Raw genomic sequence first — 23,835 nt, forward strand, 5'->3', positions numbered from 1 at the left:
CAGTCAATTTGTCTTGCTTTAAGCCACAGCAATAGGAAACTAACATATCCCCTTTGTACCTCCCAGACCCCAGGCATCAGATCCTACCCTTCCAAGCGCCCTAGAAGGGCTGGCTGCAGGAATGTCAGTCAGGCAGCCATAGAAAGTAGCAGAAAACTCTGGCCATGGGCACAAGGGAGGGACAAGCCTAGGAGAGGCAGCCAGGCCTCCGTGAGCGACCCTGGGCAGTGGGCGGGACAGGCTGGATGTGCCTGTTGATTGACACATCTGAGTAGGGGCGAGACCAGTAAAGAGAGTGAGAGTGTGGACTGTGCCACTGCCTTGCTGAGGAACCTCCCACGCGTGGACACCGCCGCCCTCCTGGCCCGAGTGTCTGGTGCAGAATCCCCATTGACGTGTTGAAGGCCCGCTAAGGTTTAGGGTCAGGCTGTGTTTCTGGTCTGTTCTCCAGGAACACGCTACCCTTGCCGACCTCCAATTTGAGTCATGCAGCTTCCTCATCAACATCCACCGCTGCTAAGTTAGTTCCTTTGCCTCCTTTCAGGCCCTGTTCACATGGTGCCTTTGCCGTGAAGACTTAAGCATTTGAGTCTCAAGGGAATCAACTCACATTCCCAGAATCCAGGATCGCTCCTGATCCGTAGGAGATGTAGAATCAATTCTGTTGGAACCAATGAAAAATGAATGAAGTTTTCCCGCTCCTCAGCTTTTCCTCAGCATCTGAGAGGAGCGGCCATTGCAGGCCACCTCCCTGCAGGGGAGGCCAGGGCCCCCGCAGCCAGTGTCACAGTGGAGCCCTCTCTGAGGAGAGACATGACAGTAATAAGGTCTGCTTGTGTGTGGTTCACATCTCCTGGGCCTGCTCTGCCAGGCCATGGGATGGACTGCACCGTCTGGAGGAATTTAGTACAGACCCTCTGGTGGTGCCCAGACCAGCCGAACGTTTCATTTACTGTGCTTTCGGTGGGAAATAACCACGCTCTGTGACTCTCACTACGGAAATAAAGTCATTGTTAATAGCCAGGGTTTCTTTGGAACGCAGTCTCAGAAAGTGAAGTCCATTGGCTACAACATAGAGAACTGCCAGGAACGCAGGCATCCAGCAGGGAGAGGCCATTTGTTTGCATCGCTGTCCCAGGGCCTGGCACCGGCTGGCACTTTCTGTCTCTGGAATGGTCCATGCCCACTCTCCCTTTGGATGGTCCGTTTGCTCACCCTGGAACATTCTTTGAACTTGGAGGCAGTGCCCAGCAGAGCTGGAGGCAGCAGCTTTTCAGCTGTGACCTGAAGGATGGGTGGGCGCCCCTCGGAAACAAACAGTGGGAAGAAGGAATGCGCCATGAGCATCTCCGTTTGGGGAGCAGCTGCTGTAGGTTCTGAGCCTAACTAACAAGGAGGGATCAGTCTCCCCTCTGCTGAATCCCTTCACAGAGGCCCAAACCATTGACCCCACCGTCTACTCCCCTGAGAACCTTTCTTGAGCCCGCCACTTCTTCCCCACTGTTCCCTTTCCTGCAGTGACAGCCTGTCAGCCCCTCACTGCCTGGTGACCTATCTGTCCCCTCCTACAGCATGGACTTGGCTTGTCGAAAGCCGTCCCTGCCCTGGGGCTGCATGGGCCCCTCCACCTGGATCCTGTTCTGCTGCATTCACTGCCCAGCCCGGAGTCTCATTCCAGAGTGATCTCCATGATGGCGTGTCCACGATGCTCACACCCCCTGAGGATGTCCCTGGTGCTGGGCACAGTGTCTGGCATGGCAGGTGCTCAGCATTTGCTGAATGTGTGAGGGAGCCAGTGCCTGGGCCCAGGCCTGTGCCACATCCCAGACAAGCACCGTGCTAGGCCCAGCAGTCAGACCCGGGAGGGCATCTGGCCAAAGACACACCCTGAGCAAGAGGCCGGGGCTGAGCCATCCTAGGATACCATCTTTCATTATTCAGGAGATGCGTCTTCTAAATAGGGCCTTCCCTTGTGGAAAGGGAGAATCCCCCCCACCCCAACATGGCCGTGTGGATTTGCCCCTTGGTGTGTCCCCCTCGCTGCGTATCAGCTGACCTGGACCCTCAGCTACGCTGCTGGTACCATCCAGATGAGGCCCTGGACCTCTCCACAGCAGGGCTAGACAGGAGAGCAGCAGGAGGAAGAAAATCAATGTCTAAGGTCCTAGGCAAGCCCTGGACATCAGGCCTCATTTAGAGAGCCTGTCTGTCAGGGGCAGCCAGGAAAATACTTTGATGAGGTCAAGAGTTCCTGAGGCTGTAACTCCTTCTCCCAGAGGCTGGCAGGCCTCCTCGATAACCTTGCCACCCCCCATCATCACGGCATCAGTCTCTTCCTGGAGAGGCCTGGTCCTGAAAGAAAGTGGACTAACTCTGTGGCCAAGGAACCCTGCCAGGGTGGTTGGGAGGCTCCCATGTTCTCTTCCTTGAGTGACTCCGAGCAGCTCATGAAAGTGGCACACACCAGAAAGGGCCCTTCTGTGGCCCAGGCTTGCTCCCCGCTCGGTCCTGGTGCCGCCCCAGGAATAAACAAGTTTATTCATGTTTGCTTGTTTGTGTTTTGGGTTATGACCATAAGCATGACAGATGTGACCCCTGGGCCCCCAGAGCTTGCAGTCTAGCAGGGAAGAAAAGCCATAAGGATGTCACACTTCAGCGACGTGTGCCAAGTGTAAAGGCAGGTAAAGGCAGGTGCGTGTGCCCAGCACAGTGGGCAGGGGAAGCTTCCTGGCAGAGGAGATGTTTCAGCTGAGACCTGCAGGATGAGGAAGAGCTATCTAGTCACAAGGAGAGGCAAGTCATGGATGGGGAGCAGTGCATCCAGGGGCTTGGGGCTGTGGCTGTGGGGAACTGGGAGAATTCCACAAGGAGAGAGACGGGTCCTGGTGCAGAGGCCTGTGGGTGCGGCGAGCCTTTAAACTCTGTCTTGGAAGCAGGGGCGTCAAATGCTTTGGGTGATATGATCAGATGTGCAGTGTGGAAGGAGCCTGCAGCCTGGGCTGGAAGAGGGGACAGCATGGTTAGAGATGGATAAGCTATGAGAAGACAGTGTAGCCACCAGGCCAGAAGCTCCTGCTGGCCTGAACTGCCATGCCAGCCCTGTGGACAGACAGACATGGGCTGACTGGGTGGACACTGGAAGGAGAATCTTGGTGGCAAGTGAGAAGCAGAGAGCACAAAGGACGGCTGAGGGGCTCCTGGCATCTGGGTTGGGTGCCTGGAAGGACGAGAGACCAGGGGTGTGGAGAAATGGCAGGGGACAGCCACATGGGTGTGCAGATATGCCTGGACAGAGCTAGGACTCTGCAGCTCAGGAACGCCTTGGGCTGGAGACAGGCCTGCCTTCAGGGGGCCAGGCCCACTCCATGGGTCTCTGCAAGGTCACTCAGTGAGAGCAGACAGAAGCAGTGCAGGCAAGGCCCTCCCTGGGCACATGAGCCTTCAGGCGGTTGGTGGGGGAGCATATTGTTAAGTTCCTGCCATGGCAAGAAGTACCCCTCAGAGTTCCTCTTTGGTCCCACCCAGTTGCTAGCTTTGCCTTGGACAAATGGCTATGGGAGGACAGGGGCCTTTTGGAAGCGCTGTTGGGGGCTGTGGTGGGCTGTCAGTTGGGAGCTGGAAGGCCTTGCTCCGTGGCTGCTATGCAGCGGGGGTGGTGCCTCTGGTTAGTGTGCTGCCTCGACAGGGTGTCACAGAGTGAAGCATGTCCCCCGGCTGGTGTGAACACCGACAGCAGGAGGGCCCTTGCATGTATGTCACGGTGATGGTAAGAACTGTAGTCCAGCCTTTCTGTGCTTTGCAGATGTATTATCTTGAGCTTTAAAGTTTACCAGGGGTTTCTCTGTTCACTTCCTGGTTTGTTCCCTGAACTAACACCACCAGTGCATAGACTATTAAAACCTTAGTGTCAACTGTACAGGTCCTGTTCCTTGCTCTGGGTCTCACAGGCAAGTAGGACTTGAACCCAGATCGCTAGGTCCCAAGTCCTCATTATCATTTCTTTTTTTAACAACAGCCAAAAAACAACGAAACCCACAGAGACAGAAGCAGCAGTTCACATGAAGTCTTTCTGACCTCCTTGGAGGCAGTGGGGTACAATCGTATCTCATTGTTTCTGGCAATGATGGCACATATCAAGGGTTTGTAAAGATCATATTTTTTAGTTTACAAAATGAGGCGTCTCCAGTTAGAAGCATCCTCCTGAAAGAGCATCGTTTCTCCCCATAACTAATTGCGTGCATGCCAAGATTTTGTGGAACCTCGGTGTCTGCTCCTGGGAATTCACAGAATGTCCCACATGACTCTCGGGAAGCCACGCCCATCTCTCTTCAGCTCTCTCTGGAATTGGGATGAATCGTGTGAGTTTTCAGTCTCCCTCAGCTGCCCTGTGTGGCTGTAGCATCTGCATTGCTGCAGGGGAGCAGTTGGGCTTCATGTAGGCCTGGACTGGACCCTACCTGCCTCACTCAACCTTGGGCTTGCTCATGGAAGCTCTTTCTCCTCCGGGTCCCCCCAGCAGCTTCCCATGCACTTGCCCTTGTAGAGGATTGCAGGAAACACACGCATCGAGTGCCTGGCGCAGGGTCAGGACCAGGATGGGTCCCGCTCCAGGGTCTGAGATGGAGAGCTGGTTCTTCTTTCAGACATGCTTCCCTTTGGTGGGGTGTGGTGGCTCACGCCTATAATCCCAGCACTTTGGGAGGCCAAGGTGGGGGGATCACCTGAGGTCAGGAGCTCGAGACCAGCCTGGCCAACATGATGAAACCCCATCTCTACTAAAAATGTAAAAATTAGCCAAGTGTGGTTGTGGGTGTCTGTAATCCCAGCTACTCAGGAGGCTGAGGAGGGAGAATCGCTTGAACCTGGGAAGTGGAGGCTGCAACTGAGGTGAAATGGTACCACTGCACTCCAGCCTAGGTGACAGAGTGAGACTCTGTCTCAAAAAAAAAAAAAAGAAAGAAAGAAATGCTTCCTTTTGTCCCTTTGTGCTACACCCAGCTTTCCTTGGTGGAAAATAGCATTTATGAGAGATAGATGGGTAGGTAGATATAGATATATACAACCTGTCCAAACAGCTGGCAGGCTCACGCTGCATCCTCCACTGGTGACTGGGGTTACGATTCTTGCACTCTCTGCTGTCCTCAGATTTTTTGTAACGGATTCTGTGGGCTTTCTAGGGAAACTTTTTTTTTTTTTTTTTTTTTTTAATCTTCAGCTTTCCCTCTCATGTCTTGGCAAACCAGTGAGGCTTGGAGTCTCTTCATTTCACTCTGACAGCTCTTATCAATCTCCGCCTTAATTAAAGAAAGCAGATTTGGCAGCGGTGTCTCTTATCTGCTATCCTTTGGGACTCGATCGCTTTACAGCGGCAGCACTGATTGGCCTTTCTTGCTGCTTTCCCCGCTGTCCCCAGGGTTATTAGTGAGGATGTCTCGTGGATACAAAAACAGATACCTAGATGAATAGATATTAGACATCCAGCCGTGCATCCACGCACAGCGCGGGCAAACGTGCGCACTGTCATAGTGACACAGTGGGGCACAGGAGGGAAGGCTGGACGGCAGCGAGGACGCTTGCTGCAGAGTCACGGAGCAGCGGAGCCCCGAAGGACCTGCTGGGTTCCTTGGCTCAGTGACTTCAGAAATTTATTAATCAAAGGCAATGTGTGTACAACACAGTATGTAAAACACATAGAAGGCAGCTCTGCTCTGCTCGAAGTGGGTGAGGAGGCCAGAGGAGCTGGTCAGATGGGTAAAGATTTGGGGGTGCTTTCACCCCTATCCCCTCCAGCTACCCTATTTAAAAACCAGTGCTCTAGTCCAAGGCTCCAAGAGGAGAGGTAATTCACCCAAGGTCACATTCGTTAACAGCAAAAAACCAGTCAACAGAAACACCTCCTAAGGAGTCTGATGCCCACTCTGTGGGGGGAGCTTTCACCTTTGAAATCTTCACCTTTGGCATCTGGGCTTCCCTGTCCAGGCGAGTCAGCACCGGAATAAAATAAATCCTCAACAAGTGGAATAGAAAGCGCCTATTTAATGACTGCCGCGGGGTAGTGGGGAAAACATCGGACTCGGAACCTGGGAGAGCTGGCTCCCAGCAACAGCCCCGCTACTTGGGCAAATGACTTGTTGTCTGAGCTGCAGTTTACATCCTGAAATGGTCCTGATGATGACAGTGCCTGTATCTCTCAGGTGTGAGATCCCTCTCTGGAACTTGGACATAGCAAGGAGAGATGGAAATACCAAGAACTTTGCAGCCTGCCAGACAGGACTCCAAGTTCAGGCTACTCTGCCCACACTCCTGGTAGACCAAGGATAAGCCATCCTCTCTGGCTTCAACTCCCTCAGCTGTGAGATGGGGCAACAACGTCCCCACTAGTGTGCTGGTCCTGAGGGCTCAGCATCATGGAGAGCGGCTTCCCTGTCATTCACCAGACACCATGTTCCCCCTGCCTGCTGGTGGTGGGGGGGTCTTCCGTGCCTTGCAGCTGTGCCCGCCTCCCTTCCTCAGGAAGCCAGCTCTGTCTCTCAGTTGTGCATGTCACGTAGTGAACACACACATCATTGTCTTAGGTCCTTAGGAATGTCAGACTAACTGCTCCCGACACAGCCCTCTGTGGTCTGTGGAGCGTTCCCTGGATCTCCATTTGCAGCCATGGAGTTGCATCAGGTTTCTGCTGCCAGCTGGTATAGGCACCATCATTGCAAGAATCCCTAACCTTGACTGAAGTTCTTGCCTGGCCGAGTCTAGCAGGTGGCACTAACCACACCACCAGCAAGCAAGCAGAGTCCCTTGCGACTCAGCTCCCACTGTGACAGGCTCTGGCGGGTGCTGGGTACGCAGAACCTCACCTCGGTCTTACAACAACTCTGTGCACTGGAGAGTCTCCCCCTACTTCGTTCCAGAGGCCCACACAGGGCTCCATGACTTGCCCAGTGCCACGTGGTTGCCAAGGCCACTTGGTTGGTATGAGTTGGGTAGCGATTTGCACACAGGTCATGCCACAGGAAAGCCTGTGTTTCCTCCACCACCAAGGCACCTCCTCACCAGTGGCTCTCATGTTTCTGATCCCTCCTGACTTGCAGTAGCTCTGGAAGTGGCCCCAGCCACTTGCCAGGCCCAGGAATAACACCAGGGTGGCCCTGCCTCCCCTCCCCCACACTCAAGTTCATTCCCGGCCCCTCCTGCTCCTGAAGCAGAAGGAAGCTGAAATCAATCCGTCCAATGACGGGCACACCTCCTAGCTCTTCTTATGCGAAAGTCAACACTGCACGTTAGCAGCGGCCCCTCTTTGGTGGCCCCGGCTGCTTCTGGAAATGCCTCTTTCCTGCCTATTCTGCTGGGACGGCCACGCCCAGGGAGGGGCAGTGCAGTACCCTGTCTGCGAACCACCAGTCAAGGCCTGTGTTTAGGGCAAGCCTCTGCTTTGAGTAAGGAAATGACTTCTTTAGTCTGCGGGCCATATGGCCTGCCAACTTCTGAAGTCAGCCAGGTGCCATGGCCAGGTTCTTCATGACCAGCAACTTCCATTGCCAGAGCAGAGGAAGCTGGGCCATCGGCCAGAGAGGGTGGGCCTATGCGGGAAAGGCAGGACACAGGCAGCAGCCTGCCTGGAAACACTGCTGTCCTGGCAGGTAGCAGGGACGTTCTCTGGAGAAACTGAGGCAGAATTGCTGCCCCACTGTTAGCAGAATCTTAAAGCTAAGGAAGAGGAAGTCGGCTGGCGGAAGGGGCCTACGGGCTTTATGAAGGCTCTCTGCTCCAGGATCGCAAGGCTAAAATCAGGGTGTTTTGTCAGACCGAGTTCTCACCAGGGAATGGAGAAAAATCTACTTCCAAGCTTGTTCTTATCGTTGGCAGAATTCAGGTCCTTGTGACTGTAGGACGAGGCCCCAGCTTCCTGCTGACATCAGCTGGAGGCTGCTGTCAGCTCCTAGAGGCCACCCCCATTCCTTGACACGTGGCCCCTCCATCTCAGACCCGCAATGGGGTATTGAATCCTTCTCATGCTTCTCATCTCTGACTTCCCCTTCTGAGATCCGCTGGAAGAACTTCTCTGCCTTTAAAGAGCTCACTCTGTTAGGTTAGGCCCACTCAAGGAGTCTCCCTTTTAGCAGAGAATGCCATAATCATGGAAGCCCTAACATTCCCAAGTTCCCACACTCACAGGGAGGACACTGTCCAAGGGCGAGGGTCTCCGGGGGCCATCTTGGCGCTCCCCGCAGGGAGGGACACCTCATCCACCTGGGGGGTCAAGGCTGCTTCCTGCAGGAGGCTCTTCTGGGCAGGGTCATGAGGCAGAAGAGAAGTCAGCCAGGCTTAGAGCCCCCCAAGCAGAGGGAAGCCCTCTGTGCTCACTCTGGAGGACCTTTATTTACCTTTCCTCAGAATATGACACCTGCCCTTGGCAAAGAGCTCACTGAGTTCAAGGTGGCAAAGCTGAGTCCTGGGGAGGCTGGGGAAATGGCATCGTGCTCCTGCTGGACCCTCTCCCAACTCCGTGCCCACTGGTCTCTCACCCCCCACCAGCCTCCCCTGCTTCGGGCCATACCCGCTCGTCCCAGACCAACCAGTGGCTGGGCTTCTGGGAGGAGCGGCAGGTCTCACTGGCGGCTCCACGCGAACACCCTGCGCGTTCTGTCCGCGTGGTGTACGTGCCTTGTCAGATTTCGAGTATTAAAAGCAGTCTCTGAGCTGGGTGGTCGTCAGATGTTATCATGCAAATGTAGCTATTTTTACTGGAAGGCCAAGGAAGAAAGAGGCCGTTTTGCTCATTGATTAGAAAATGCACTCACAGGGTATCAGACTCGATCTGATGCGTCTCGCAGGGCCGGGAGAGCCTTTCCAAGAGAAGCTTGTGAGCTCGAACGAGGCCGTCAGAGGTGGCCCCTGCCCTCACCCTCTCAGAGCTGGTTACTGGCAGGGGATGCCCGTGACAGCATGAAAGGTGGGCACTCACTGTGGGCACCTTGGGAGGGGAAGCGGGAACCTGGAGACACAAGGTTAATGGACACTTCACGGAGAGGAGAAGGGATAATTGAGTAATAGGCGCTCCGAAATGTAGCCAGGACAATAGGGCTACTCAAGGCAATGTGATGGAGTGGGCGGAAGCACTGTGGAAAGAGCATGGAGGCAGAGGCCTGGGCAGCCTTCCGCTCTCCCCACCGCAGGCCGAGACACTCCGAGCATGTCCATCCCCCAGGCCTGCACTCCCCTCTCTAAATTGAGGAGAGTAATGCTTTCACTGCCACAAGTTGCTTTGCATAGCAAACGAGCCTCCTGTTATGTGATGCCTGACCCCCCCATCCAGTGGGGCTTAGCGAGGGGTGGGTGGGGCGGATGACTGAATGGAGAGGCTGTGCACAGGGTATGGCGGTGGGGGTGTTCCCACAGGCTGTGGGGCGCCCAGCGGGGTGGGGAACTTGGGTAGTGATCCAGGTCTATGCCAGTTCCTTATAGGGAGCAAATGGTGTAATTAATTTCTCAGTTAAATTGAGGTGATTCGTGTGTGTTTCTGCATGCCTGTGTGTGACTGAGTGAGCGTGTGTGTTAGTGTGCCTGCACACATGCATGTGTGTGGGAAGTGTGTATAAGTTGTGGGTCTCTTCCCGTAGCCCCTGTTAGGATCAAATATCAAGAAACCTGGTTGATGGCTGGGGAGTCTCTTGCCCACCTCCTCCACCCCAGAAACCCAGGTCCTGGCACAAGCAGGTCCTCCTCAGAGTCTGTCAGACACACACGACACAGCAGACCACAGAAGTCCAACTGACGTGTGGGCAGCTGTCTTCTGCCCCAGATGTGTCCTTGGAGCCTACAACAAGAAGCTTAGAGTGTGAACTTGAGCCTGCAAGCCCTGGGTTCAATTCCCAGCCCTCTCTCCTGTTTGCCCACTGAGTGCCCGCAGGGAGCTCCTTCCTGTCTCTTTGCAGATGGCTCATTTCTGAAATGGGGCAAGTGCTCCCACTTCCCAAGATCACTGTGAGTGCCCAGTGCATGTGGGCTTTCGGCACAGGCTGTGTGCGGGATAAACGTCAGTCAGCCGGCCAGTGATGGAGCTTGCTGCCGTGCACATCATCACTGTTCAATAACCCTGATGGCTCAGCCTCCCTGGAGAGCAGGTGTCCTGGGCGGGACCCTCTGTTCATGGTCACCAGCAGCCTTGCTCTTCACAGTGTGGGCCTGGGATCCAGAGAGGCTTCCAGGGTCCCTGGTGCAGTAGCCCAGGCTGGTGTTTGGCATTGCCTAACACGGCCCCTTCCAGGGGTGTGTGTCTGTGTGTGTGTGTATTCGCACGTGTGCATGTGTGTATGCATGTGTATGTGTATTTGCATGTGTATGTGTGTATCCTTATTTGTATCTGTGTATGCATGTGTGTGTATACATGTGGTGTATGTGCATGTGTATTTGCATGTGCATGCTCATTTGTGCATGTGTGTGTTCGTGTGTATATGTGTGCATCCTTATTTATATTTGTGTATGCATTTGTTTATGTGCATGTGTGTAGTGTTTGTGTGCATGTGGATGTGTGTGCATGTGTATTTGCGTATATATGCTCGTGCGTGCATATGCATGTGTATGTGTGTAGTGTTTGTGTGCATGTGGATGTGTGTGCATGTGTATTTGTGTATGTATGCTCGTGTGTGCGTATGCATGTGTAAGTGTGTAGTGTTTGTGTGCATGTGTATTTGCATGTGTATGTTCATTTGTGTGTGGATGCTCATTTGCGTGTGTATGCGTGTGTATGTTTGTGTTTCTATAGATGTGTGTGCACGTGCACATCAGGTTCCTTCCCTTCCTTGCACGCCGGCAGGCCACAGATCATCATCCTGTTTCTAGATAGCTCTATAGGTGCATTTCTGTTTCCAGCTAACTTCAGCTTATCCTAATGGAGTATCTGTGTTCACAGTTGTTCATCTTATCTCTTTCCTTCCATGTCACTCTTCTCCTTGCCACCCCTACCCATGCATGTAGAGAGGAGAGTTCTATGGTACAAGGGCCTGGGAAGTGCATGGTCTGTGGACACAGATGAGGCTGGATTCCAGCCCCAGCTCTGTCACTCACTAGGCATGTGACCTTGGCTAGCCATTGACCTCCGTGAGCTGCAGTCTCCTGGTCTAGAAAGTGAGAAAGCCTAGCTCATGTGTGTAGCATCACTAGAGACAGTAAGGAGCAGATGTCCATTCTTTCTGCATTTTTCCTCCCTCGTCTGTCTCTCAGGACCCATTCTTTTCTCTCTTGTGTTATAATATTTGGGATCATAGCCCCGCAAAGTGTGTGAGCTGGAAGGACCCTCCCTCCTGGAGTGCAAGAGTTCCTATTGATTCTCTCCCACAGCGCCCATCCCAAGGCTGTTGGTGAGAACCAGGGTTGTGAGCATCTCCAGATTGGGGCATCCAGACGTCACTCCTCCTGGGACTGTGTGTTAGTAGATTGCACTCGTGTTTGCGTGCGGATGGGCATTGAGGCAGAGCTCTCCCAGTACAGCACATGTGGGAGACCCATGTCAGGTGGTGGGACGGGAACAGGTCACAGGGCCGCAGCTGAGACAGAGACCCCTGCTTCGGGAGCTGTGAGCCTGGGCAAATATTTGACATCCCTATCGTCTGCTTCCTCCTCTTTGTCTGCACAGTGGTTGTGAGAGTAAAGGAGACGATGGCTTTAAAAAGTGGTGCATGCGCCAAAGCAGTGATGGGATTGGTACGTAGAGCAAAGAGAGAGAAAAGACTTTGTACCCTCCGGAAGGGCGTCTCCGTACATTTACACATTCTCACACATTAGTCTAGTACACATATGTATGTTACAGTCAGAAAAGAAACTCTCTCTAAATATAGACAAAGATTTGTACAGGAACAAGGAAAGAGAAGCTTGCCATGTTGATCTGTGGGCATTTTTTTTCTTCCTCCATTCTGCCTCTCCAAATGTAGGAATTTTTAAGCAGAGAACATATATGGAAGGAAAGAAGAATTTCTTTTCTAAGTTTTGATCTTACAAATATAGAATAGTTGGGTATCTTTAGCTGATTTTATTCCAATGAATCTGTCATTTCATTGGGTGAGCGCTCCCTCGGATTGCATGTATTTGTATAAATATTGCTCATCTCTTATTCATTGGTTTCATGCTGAGACTCAGACGTTGGGCTCTGGGGGACAGAGTGCCTGCTGGCCTAGTCCTAGGGTTCCGTCTCTGGAGCCAGACAGACCTGGGCAGTGTTCCTTCAAGTTGCTCACTGGTGATCAGCTTCAGGGAAACAAAATGATGTGTCGATTGACCTTGTAGGCCTGGCCCTTAATGAATGTTACAGCCCAGTGTCAGACACCCTGGTGAACTCAAGCAACAAATATTAATTGCATCGCCCAGCCCCATGCCGGGAAATCTCAGGATGTTCCTTCAAAGAAGCGTTTCCCGACTTAGTAATCACTTTTCTCAATGGAGCTTGGTCTTTGAACCACTTGGTAGAAAATGTGAACGGTTATCTTCAATTGACAACCTTTGGTGTGCCTTTGGCCGCATTGTCTGGCTTATTTCGAGGACAACATGTAGTGTGGTTTCCTAGATTAGCTCCTGGGGACCAGAGATGCCAAACAGATCATAAAAGAGAATGCTAGGAGGAGAGAGTAGAGGGTATTCTGTCCTCACACCAGTTCAGGACAAGCCAATACAAACTGAGGACCTCCGTGTACCAGCTCCAGCATGACCCCCAGCAGACAGGCGTCAGGTGGGCACACTGGGCAACATGCTGGGGAGAGGTATGGAGCGAGGGGAACACAGCCCTGCAGCCAGACCCACCGGGGGAGCTTGCTGTAGATGGGATGTGTGTGTGTGTGTGTCCCCTCCAAGTCTCATGCTAAAATGGAATCCCCGCTGTTGGTGATGGGGCCTCGTGGGAGGTGTTTGGATCATGGGGGCAGATGCTTCATGAGTGGCTTGGCACCTTTCCCTCAGTGATGGGTGAGTTCATGTAAGATTTGGTTGTTGGAAAGTGCATGGCACCTCCCCCTGCCTTGTTCCCACTCTTGCTCTCACTGTGACACACCTGCTCCCACTTTGCCTTCTGCCATGAGTAAAAGCTCCTTGCTGTCTCCCAGAAGCTGAGCAGATGCCAGTACCATGCTCCCTGTGCAGCCTGCAGCACTGTGAGCCGATGAAGCCCCTTTTGTAAACCACCCAGCCCTAGGTGTTCCTTGATAGCAGTGCAAGAACAGCCTGGCACCGAACTCCTCCCTCTTACTGCTGTCCTGGCTGGCTTTGCCAGGACACCTGGCTTCTCAGAGCCTCCATTCACTCATCAATCACGTGCAGGCACGCAGTCCTCATTGGCAGCACCCCAGCACATGGCCGGCCTGGGTTAAAAGGTGGGGCTGCCTGACCTCCTCTTCTTGCTTGTATCCCAGCTCCTGGGAAAGCAAACGTGGTCTGTGGCCGTTTCCTTTGGCCCCGTCTGAATGCTGCTCCCCTGCTCCCAGAGTCCCCATCAGGGGGATCCCAGCTTGCCATGGTGTCTTCAGAAGCTGCAAGAAGCTTCAGAAGCCCTTCTAAAGGGATTACAGGGATCAGCCATGGTTCAGCCTTCCTCCGTGCCAGACACATGCCTGGGCCCTGCAGATACTGCGATGGTGAAGAAACCAAGGTGCCTGTCCTCCTCAGGCACAGGGAGCCACTACCCCGAGCCGCGAGACCCTGCTCCAGGCCGAGACCTGCTCTAGGCGCTTCCTGAGCTCTAGCTCACCATCCTGCAACAGCTGTAGGGCAAGTGTCATCCCTTCCCTATTTTAGAAATGGGCAAACAGGTGTGAGAGGCGTCCCGCGAGGGTTTCCATGTGATGGCTATGTTCCGTGTTAGCTCCTGCATTGGGAGCTACTGCAGTGACTCCAGGTTCCAGAAGATGGACCTGCAAGCAGTCTGTCCCTTCTTTGATCACGCGTATATTCCCTAAAGACATGTGTGTTCCATTCTCTTGGGGCTTCTAACTGGTTCTCCTTCCCCATGGTGTGTCTCCAGCTTCTGTGCCTTGCTCTCTGTACTGATGACTTCCACAGGGACCTGCACTGACCTCTCTCCAGAATCCTAGGCCTTCCTCCTGTACCTTTCTGTCCACAGTTCAGTGTATCTCCAGAATGGAGTTCTTTTCCTTCCCTTCCAACCTTGCTTTTCCCCCGGCATCTCCAGTCCACAGGAGCGGCATCAACTCCAGCCTTGCACACCAGCCAGAGCCCCGGGCCAGCCTGACGCTCCTCTGCCCTTTCCTGTCCATCCCCAAGCCCTGCCCATATGGCCTGGCAAGGTCTCTGCTGTCCCCTCGTGTGGCCCCTTTCCACTGCCTCTGCCGTGGTTCCCACCCTCTTCATTCAGTTGTGCCTTTATTCAGTGCCACTCACAGGGGCACTCTGTTCTCCCCAGACACCGACCCTGCCGGGAGAGGAGGCCACAGCCCCAGCTGGCCAGGGCCGAAGCTGGCTGGCCCAGGCTCACGCAGCTGGCTCCTGCAGCCCCCATCTGCTGAGAAGCCCTGCCTTGTCTTGTCTGGCCCACGCTGTCTCTCACTCCCCTGTTCCGTCCCTCCTCTTTGCACCTGCAGAGTAGTCCTCTGGAAGTGCCCCTCCGATTGGTCACACCTCTCCTAGGACCACAACCCAGTGGACTCCCTGTTTATTGATTCTAGGCCACCAGAGTCTGGCTTTAAAAGCCTCTCCCTCCACTCCCCTCTCACAGCCTGCCCCTCTGGGCCTAGTAAGACTGGGAGAACCAAGGAGGCTCCAGGTTGCGTCACCCTGGGCTCTCTGTGCCCTCCCCTACTTCAGACCTGGCCAGGAAGACCTCTCCACGCTTCTCTTCCTTGACCTCCAGGCAGAATGGGCTCTCACCCCCACCTGGGAAAGGACAGGGGCCCTGGAGCTCCCCTGCCGTCACATGTCATTGTCATGGGCTGGTCCACGGGTGGGTGATATCCGAAGCTCACCTCTCCCCACCGGAGCCTGGCACGACAGTTTGCACAGGAAATACTCAGATCCAGGAACCTGTGAGTGAGGAAGCCCCGGAAATGCTTGGGCATTGACACTCAGCTCTGGCCATCATCTCACAGCTGTTGTCTCGGAGGCTCGGCTGCGCTTCGGAATCGCCTCCCTTTTGCCTTCTGGGCGAGCCAGCTGCGTGGCGGTATCCTCCACAGGGCGTCTGGTCACTGGCTCTGTCCTGCAGAAGCCCTGGCCCAAAGCAAATAAACCCGGGCCATGAAATTTCCCGCAGGTGGAAGTGACCTTTTTCTCAGAACTTATTATGGAGAATAAATTTCCATTTTTCTTGGGAACATTAATTGATCCCAAAGGGATTGAGGGCAGAGATTCTCTGAGTAGCGTTTCAGATCCTGAGGTCTGAGGCTATGTATGCGACCCACGCAGCCCCCACCTGGCCCTGGTGCCCGTCCATCCAGCACTCAGGAATCACTTCCTGGACCCACAGCCCGTCATTCCTCATCCGGCACAGCCATGGGAAGCACAGGCCATTATCCTCACAGGATGCCAGTGCCGCCTGCACCAGGCCCTGCGCTTCTCCTCTCCTCCACTCAGCGGGAAAGAACGGGACCCAGTGTGGCCGCAGATCCCAGACGAGTGGCTAGTTCCAGGAAAGACAGGAGCCGTTTCTCTGCCCACCCTGCATGGGCTGCCCTGTTGGGCTCCAGCTCTGCCCTGAGGCCACCCCACCCCTCAGTAAGACCTTCTCAGACCCCTCTGTAGTCCTGTAGTCCCACTGTCCCACGTCCAGGGCCCAGGTCATCTGGGCCCCCCACTCCAGCAACCCCACCCCTGAGTGTTCTCTGTGGAATGAGAGGTCCTTTTGGCGCTCTGTGAAGAGGAAGGACTTCCCTGGTCATGTCCACCACCCCTCAGGGCACTCACGAGAGCACACAGAAAACCCTGGAGGTCTGGGGTAAAGAAATCTGTGAATCCCATCACACCCAGCTGGGCCCCGCCTCCTTATAGCATGGAACCCTCTACAAAGGTAAAGTCAGCCGGGCACAGTGGCGCATGCCTGTAACCTAGCACTTTGGGAGGCTGAGGCGGGTGAATTGCCTGAGCTCAGGAGTTTGAGACCAGCCTTGCCAACATGGAAAAACCCCGTCTCTATTAAAAAATACAAAAATTAGCTGGGTGTAGTGGTACATGCCTATAGTCCCAACTACTCCAGAGGCCGAGGCACCAGAATTGCTTGAACCTGGGAGGTGGAGGTTGCAGTGAGCTGAGATCGCACCACTGCACTCCAGCCTGGGTGACAGAGTGAGAATCTGTCTCTAAAAGATAAAATAAAATAAACATAAAGGTAAAGTCCATTAAATCCCTTGAAACGGGTGTTCCCATGGAGCATCCTTTGGAAAGTCGCCCTGCTCAGCTGTGGGTTTCCTCTACAGCCTGACGTGCTCCACTGCCTCTCCGGTGGTCCTGGCAGCCCCAAGGCCTTGGCCACAGGGTGACAGATGTTAATGACAGCACTGTGGTGCTAGATGTCCCTGCAGGCCCCTGAAGCTCCGCACAGGAAACAAGCTTGGCGTCTTCAGTGACCTGGCGACTTCCTCACCTTGTCCGTTTTGCAGGGGAGGAAACTGAGCTCCCGGAATTCCGTGATCTGTACACACACTGCTCAGGGCTAGTTCCAAAATCCAGAAAACCTTGTGGCCAAGGCCTGACCACTTTCTTTAACAGTCAAATTCTTTGAGTCTGTTTTCTCCTCTATAAAATGGGGAAGACATCACCTCCCTCCCATAAGCTTTTGGCTCTGAGTGAAAATGGGGTGAAATGATACACATGAGAGCCCCATGTAAACTGCCTGCTTCTGTCATAGAAGGCCTGGGTATTTTTATCCCGATCCTCATGGGCGTGTCTCACAAATTATCAGCAGTCAGTCCAGTGCCTTTCAACTCTCTCCAAGACCTTCTGTGCCAAGGGTGGGTGAAGGGAGGGAGCAGGTGTGGGCTTGAACACTGTCACGTGGCCGTGAGACCCCAGCCGTTCACATTTTGTTATCCCGAGGATGCCCATCAGGCCTCTCTTTGTGTCAGCGCCGTTGCCTCTGCAGGCCCCAGGGATGTTCAGAGCTCAGCCTCAGCCCCATACATGGCACCTCTGCTGCAGGGCTCCCCAGGAGCACTGTCCGTCGGCCGGCAAGTCTTTCTGTAGGTCTCTGTTTCCACCTGGGAGAGACCCCCGTGCACCCCTCTTCCTGGGCACAGCAGCTCCTGAAGCACAGGCCCAAGGCTGGGGATAAACGGGGGCATCTGCTGGTCTGGGTGGGTCACTCTGAGTCTCTGACGGTTGCAGGGTTGCAGGGGGCTGCAGGGGACCTCTGAAGTCCTTGGCGTGGCGTTTCAAGCTCTTGGTGGCATCTTTTCAGGCTGTTCAACCACCCACACCCTGGGCACCTTGATCTCTTCTCTTTTCTGTGAACCCACTCTGCATTCGGGCACCAAGCCTCTGCTTGCCTGAGCCCCTTAGCCTGGATGCCAACTCTCAGTCCCCACCTGCTTCCCCCACTTACATACACACACTTTCTCCACGTCAGACTTCTGGGCACCTGGTCCAGCTCGAGCGCTGCCTTCCTATGACAATCAAAGCTCCTCCCCCCTCGTGCCTCTGGGGTGACTGGGCACTGGGAAGGGTACTGATACGGACTGAATGTGTCCCCCTAAAATTGCATGTTGCAGCCCTGACCCCCAGTGTGATTTGCATATGGAGATGAGACCTTTGAGAAGGCAACTAAGCTGAAATGGGGGATGAGGATGGGACTTTGAGTCAATCGAATTACTGTCCCCATAGGAAGAGGCGCCAGAGAGCTGCACACACCTGAGGAAAGGCCATGTTGAGCTCACAGCAGTAGGTTAGCAGACTGCCAGCCAGGGGAGGGCCCTCACCAGACACCCACCCTCCTGGCACCTTGGTCTTGGACTTGCAGCCTCCAGAACTGTGAGAAATCAGTGTCCGTTGTTTAAGCCACAGTCGTGACACGTGACGGTTGCCTGAACTGACTGGCAGGCAGGAATAAGGCTTTGCTCATGTTTGCACTACTGCCACCCTAGCCAGCCATGGTCCTGGTGTCTGAGGACTCCATGTGCCAGCAGCAGGCAGCGTGGCTGAGAGGGCTCGTGCACTCAGCAGGCCTCTGGCAGGTGGCAGCCCCTCCGTTGTCCTTCGCATGGAGGCAAGGCAGGCCCCACCCTCCTGCAGCTCTCGGGTCAGAGTCCTCTCCTTGAGGGAGGCCGTCTCTAGCACCTCCTTGAGGTCTGACCCCTGGGTGCGCTCTTTTCAACCACACAATGGGGTGTGAATACACAGGCCCGGGTTGCCAGTGTTGGTGCCCTCACCTGAGCTCCCCAGGAGCCTGGGGCAGGGTCTCCTTGCCCTATGTAGCTGGTACCTGGCATTGTTCTCTCGGAGCACAGGAGCACCTGGGCAACCCTTTCGTTTGACAATGGGAGACTGTGCCTTAGAAGGCTGTGGAGATCATCGCCTCATGTGTCACTGACCCCAGTAACCTGGGAGCCACTTCGGAGTGGGTCGTGCAGTCTTCCAGGTCTGCTTCCTCGGTGCTGGCGTGTGGCCTGGAGTAGATGCTAATACAGAATTGAGGAAGGGACTGAGGAAGTCCCCTGTCCTCCCCCACGGCCTGGCCCAGGGCTGGCCCAGCTCAGCAGCAGGTGATGGGTTTTTAATTGAGCTGGATGAACTGGTCTGCCCACAGCCTCAAGGCTCTTTGCAGCACCCCACGGTCCCTAATAAAGCCATCATGACTGAAAGGGTAGGGGTCAAAGCCATTGTGCCGAGAAAGAACTCTCAAATCTCTCTTCTTTATTGCTCAGCCACTTAACGAATTCTCAGAGTGAGGAACAATTTAGGCCCAGCCAATAGCTGAGCATGGCACCACGATTCATTTTCTCTCCATCGAGCTCCGTGGGGAGAACTCCAGCTGCTACCTTTTTGATTCCTATTTACCGGGCTATGATGGCACACGAATCTGCTGATCTCTACTCAGAAGCCTTAACAAGCTCATGGGTCCCGTGCGCCATGGTGGCTGAACCGTCATGGAGCCCCAGCATGGGTGCTGGTTCATAGTCAAGAAAGCACTTTAAAAACATTGATTATGTTTTTTAAGTTGTAAGAGTAATCTCCGCTTATTTGAACTAGTGAAATAATGCAAAGCAGTATGAAAAGTGTTAATCTTCTCTGCCGTCTCCATTCCCATCCTTCAGAGAAGCCCAGTCTAGACCCTGGGGTAGGACGTTTTCCACATTTCTACAGGCTCACATCGATGCATACAGAGATATATTAACATATAGGAAATGGATTTGTTTTACAGAAGCTAGGTCCTGCTACTCTTAGATTCCTCTGAGACCCGCATGCTGACATTTTGACCTTTGCCCCAACGTACTCTCCAAGTACCGGGCTGCAGCATCTGCGTGGCCCCAGCCTGGGAGAGCAGCCCCTCAGCCTCACCCTTCTCAGCACTGTGCACATGCAGGGGCTTCATGTTTTGCCATTTGCCATCCACTGGGTGAAACACATTGTTGCTGCTTTAACTTGCTTTTCGCTGGCTGCTGGTGAGGCTGGGCTTTGCTCATGTGTTTCTTTGATCATGTGGATTTCTCTCCTTAGATGCCCTGTTCACATTTTCTGCCCCTTCTATAGAATTGTGTGGCTTTTTCTTGTCCATTTTTAGGAGATTGTGACCTGGAGTAGGAAAAGACTGCTGTGTGTGCTGCAGATACATTTCCTGGTCTGTTATATTTCTTTTGACTTTGTTTTCATGGCTTTTGCCATATAAAATTTGCTCGTTTTTCTGCAATCCAGTATATCTTCTTAGGAATGTCTCCCCATTGCCAGATTTTATATGTATAAAACATACACACACACATACTCTCTTATTATTTTTAATATTTAAAACATCTGGAATTCATTTATGCATATACAGTAAGATAGATCCTTGTTTTGTTTTACTTGGTGTTTAGTTGGTTATGCCAAGACCAGAGTTGATTTTAAAAACCATCAATTTTTCCTTGAATTAATATGCCACCTTTGTAATATCTTTAGTTCTTTTGTAAACGTGGATCTATTTCTGAATTATCTGTTCTACTGACTGCTGTGCTAATGCCATGCCCTTTTGTCGTAAGGGCTTTAAGATATGTTTTAATACCCGATAAAGCAAGTTCTTTCTCACGTTTCTTTACAGCTTTCGTAGTTATTTGTCCATTTGAACTTTAAAAGCATATTATACAGTTTAAAGTTAGCATTCTATTTGGAAATACATAAAAATGTGTATATGTGGAATATTTGCTTTTTAATGAAATAGTTCTTATAAATTTGGCCAGGTGTGGTGGCTCATGCCTATAATCCCAGCACTTTGGAAGGCCAAGGCAGGTGGATCACTTGAGGTCAGGAGTTCTAGACCAGTCCGGCCAACATGGTGGAACCCCATCTCTACTAAAAATCCAAAAAAATAGCCAGGTGTAGTGATGCATGCCTGTAGCCCCAGCTACTCTGGAGGCTGAGGCAGGAGAATTGCTTGAACCCGGGAGGCAGAGGCTTCAGTGAGCCGAGGTGGTGCCACTGCACTCCAGCCTGGGTGGCAGAGTAAGACTCTGTCTCACAAAAGTAATAAATAAATAAATAAATAAATAAATAAGATAATTCTCTCCCCATTTTAAGAGTTTTTTTTTCTGAAATCTGAAATTTAAAAAAAAAAAATCAAATGTCTTTTGGCATTTATCAGCATACTTGTAACTTTTTTTCCCTTTTCAATGTTGTAATGATTTTGAATGGCCACGTGGGGCGATTCTCCTGCCTCAACCTCCGGAGTAGCTGGGACTACAGGTGCATGCCACCACACCCAGCTAAATTTTTTTGTATTTTTAGTAGAGATGGGGTTTCACCATGTTAGCCAGGATAGTCTTGATCTCCTGACCTCATGATCTGCCCGCCTCAGCCTCCCAAAGTGCTGAGATTATAGGTGTGAGCTACCACGCCCAGCCTGGATGGTAGATTTCTTGATGTGAGCTGTCCTTGAACTAATCATACTTGGTGCTGGTGGATGATTCTTTCGGTGCACTGCTGGGTTTGATTTGCCAGTGCTTCATTTAGAATTTTTGCCCCTGTGCTCATCAGTGGAATTTATCTTTTTTTTTTTTTTTTTGAGACGGAGTCTCGCTCTGTCGCCCAGGCTGGAGTGCAGTGGCGCGATCTCGGCTCACTGCAAGCTCCGCCTCCCGGGTTCACGCCATTCTCCTGCCTCAGCCTCCCGAGTAGCTGGGACTACAGGCGCCCACAACCGCGCCCGGCTAATTTTTTGTATTTTTAGTAGAGACGGGGTTTCACCGTGGTCTCGATCTCCAGACCTTGTGATCCGCCCGCCTCGGCCTCCCAAAGTGCTGGGATTACAGGCGTGAGCCACCGCGCCCGGCAGTGGAATTTATCTATAGTTGTCTCTGAAATATTGTCTTCCATATGCCACCTCTGTGCACCGATGAGATCGTCCCTGTCCCAGGGGCCTCCAAGGAGTGATGATAAATGCTAGAGCAGTGGTCCCCAACCTTTTTGGCAGCAGGGACTGGTTTCTTGGAAGGCCATTTTTCCATAGTCAGTGGCGGGGGATGGTTTCAGGATGATTCAAGCCCGTTACCTTTATCGTGCACTTTATTTCTACTATTATTACGTTGTAACATGTCATGAAATAATTCTATAACTCACCATAATGTAGTATCAGTGGGAGCCCTGAGCCTGTTTTCCTGCAGCTAGACTAGATGGTCCCATCTGGGGATGGTGGGAGACAGTGACAGATCATAAGGCATTAGATTCTCATAAGGAGCACACAACCTAGATCCATCACATGTGCAGTTCACAATAGGGTTTGCGCTTCTATGAGAATTTAATGCCGCTGCTGATCTGACAGGAGGTGGAGCTCAGGCAGGAATATAAACGATGGGGGATGACTGCAAATACAGATGAAGCTTCACCCGCCGCTCACCTCCTGCTGTCCAGCCTGGTTCCTGACGGGCCGTGGACCGGTACTGGTCTGTGGCCAGGGGGTTGGGGACCTCTGTACTGGAGAATAAGTCTTGTGATTAAGATGTGTACAAGGGACTAAGGGGTCACAGAAAATTGCGTCTGAAGAGGACAAGGACAGCTTTCCTTAGGCATTGCCGTTTGATCTGGTTCTCATAGATTAGGGAAAGCTTTGCCAGGTGACGGAGGAGCAAGACTCTTCGCTCCGCTTGGACAGCTCACATTGTCAGGAATTACATGAGCCAGTTAACATCACATTGGTAACTAGAAATCAGCCAGGCAGGAAGTATTTACACCCTAGAAATTGGAAAATAATAAAAGTCAGGTTACCTGCACAACAGCCAGTTGTTAAGCATATACCAGCACACCACTGACTGTGTTACTATTTTTTTTTTTTTTTGAGACGGAGTTTCGCTCTGTTGCCCAGGCTGGAGTGCAGTAGCGCAATCTCGGCTCACTGCAAGCTCCGCCTCCCAGGTTCACGCCATTCTCCTGCCTCAGTCTCCCGAGTAGCTGGGACTACAGGCGCCTGCCACCACGCCCGGCTAATTTTTTTTTTGTATTTTTAGTAGAGGCGGGGTTTCACCGTGTTAGCCAAGATGGTTTTTTTTTTTTCTTTTCAGACGGAGCCTTGCTGTGTTGCGCAGACTAGAGTGCAATAGCATGATTTCAGCTCACTGCAACCTCCGCCTCCCGGGTTCAAGCAATTCTCCTGCCTCAGCCTCCTGAGTAGCTGCGATTATAGGCACACACCACCACACCTGGCTAATTTTTGTGTTTTTAGTAGAGACGGAGTTTCGCCATGTTGGCCAGGCTGGTCTCAAACTCCTGACCTCAACTGATCCACACGCTTCAGCCTCCCAAAGCGCTGGGATTACAGGCATGAGCCACCGTGCCAGGCCTGTCTTTTTCTCTTATCCTCACAGCTCCTAATCGGACTCTCCACCCCTGAGGGAAGGATCACATCATTTCGTCACTGCACAGGGCCCAGCACCTAGAGACAGGGCATGCATGCAGGAAGCTGTTAAGAATACTCTTTGGAGTCAGAAAGCCCTGGGGTCAGTCACTAACTAGCCAAGGGCAAATGACCTAAAGTCTTTGAGCCTTTCTTTTCTCATCCATGAAATGAGGATAGTAAACCCTACACTCATGTGTAAACAAAGTATGCCGATTACTTAGCATATACTGGTACACGCAGTAGCTTAAGAATAAATGACAGAACTAAAATGGATTAATTCAGCACATCTTTTTGTGATCCTCCTGTTTCTCTTTGGGGATCTCAGTATGACTTTGTAAGACATGAGTAAGCAAGTCTTACTCTCTGATCCAAGGGTGCAGGTCATGTTGTATGTGGCTCTGTCTGTTCCCATAGCCTGGAGGTATTCCCGAAAGTCTTATACCTAAGTCGCGTCTATTTCACCATCTATACCATAGAGGAGTGAGCAGCTCACGGCTGAGTGGCCCCCAGCAGTGGAGGAAGCGGAAATCACTAGGACCCCTGCAAAGGAAAAAAATTCTAAAGAGAAGGCTATGCGGTGAGCTGCAGCCGTGAGCCCAAGCCTCACCCTGCTCACCAGCCACGTGGCGCCCGCTGCCAGGACACATCCACAGGTAAGGGGTTAATGAACAAGAAGCCCGGCCTGTGGAATGGGAGACCAGGAGGGCACGCCGCAGCTGCTCGATTGAGGGCCGTGAAGACGATCCATGGGTCTGACTGCCTGGAGGAGCCCTGAATCGCAGATCCATCCTGCTCCTTTCCCACTAGTTCATCCTCTCGGTAGTCTATCAACT

At 52.7% G+C, this 23,835-nt stretch overlaps 1 protein-coding gene across 5 annotated transcripts in view; it reads left to right on the top strand.

Annotated features, from left to right (window-relative positions):
- The window catches only part of LOC105488384 (trafficking protein particle complex subunit 9), a 724,351-nt gene that overhangs the window by 620,613 nt on the left and 79,903 nt on the right, over positions 1-23,835 (top strand). The window contains exon 22 of one of the 5 annotated variants that reach the window (XM_071067770.1): positions 23,479-23,501. The exons of the other annotated variants lie outside the window; for them this stretch is intronic. Within the exon in view, the coding sequence (XP_070923871.1) occupies positions 23,479-23,486 (8 nt within the window). The 3' untranslated portion in view covers positions 23,487-23,501. Of the gene's footprint in view, positions 1-23,478; positions 23,502-23,835 lie in introns of those variants that run through there. 5 annotated transcript variants of the gene reach the window in all.

Source organism: Macaca nemestrina, chromosome 8 (genome assembly GCF_043159975.1).
Source record: "Macaca nemestrina isolate mMacNem1 chromosome 8, mMacNem.hap1, whole genome shotgun sequence".
NCBI classification, from domain to species: Eukaryota; Metazoa; Chordata; class Mammalia; order Primates; family Cercopithecidae; genus Macaca; species Macaca nemestrina.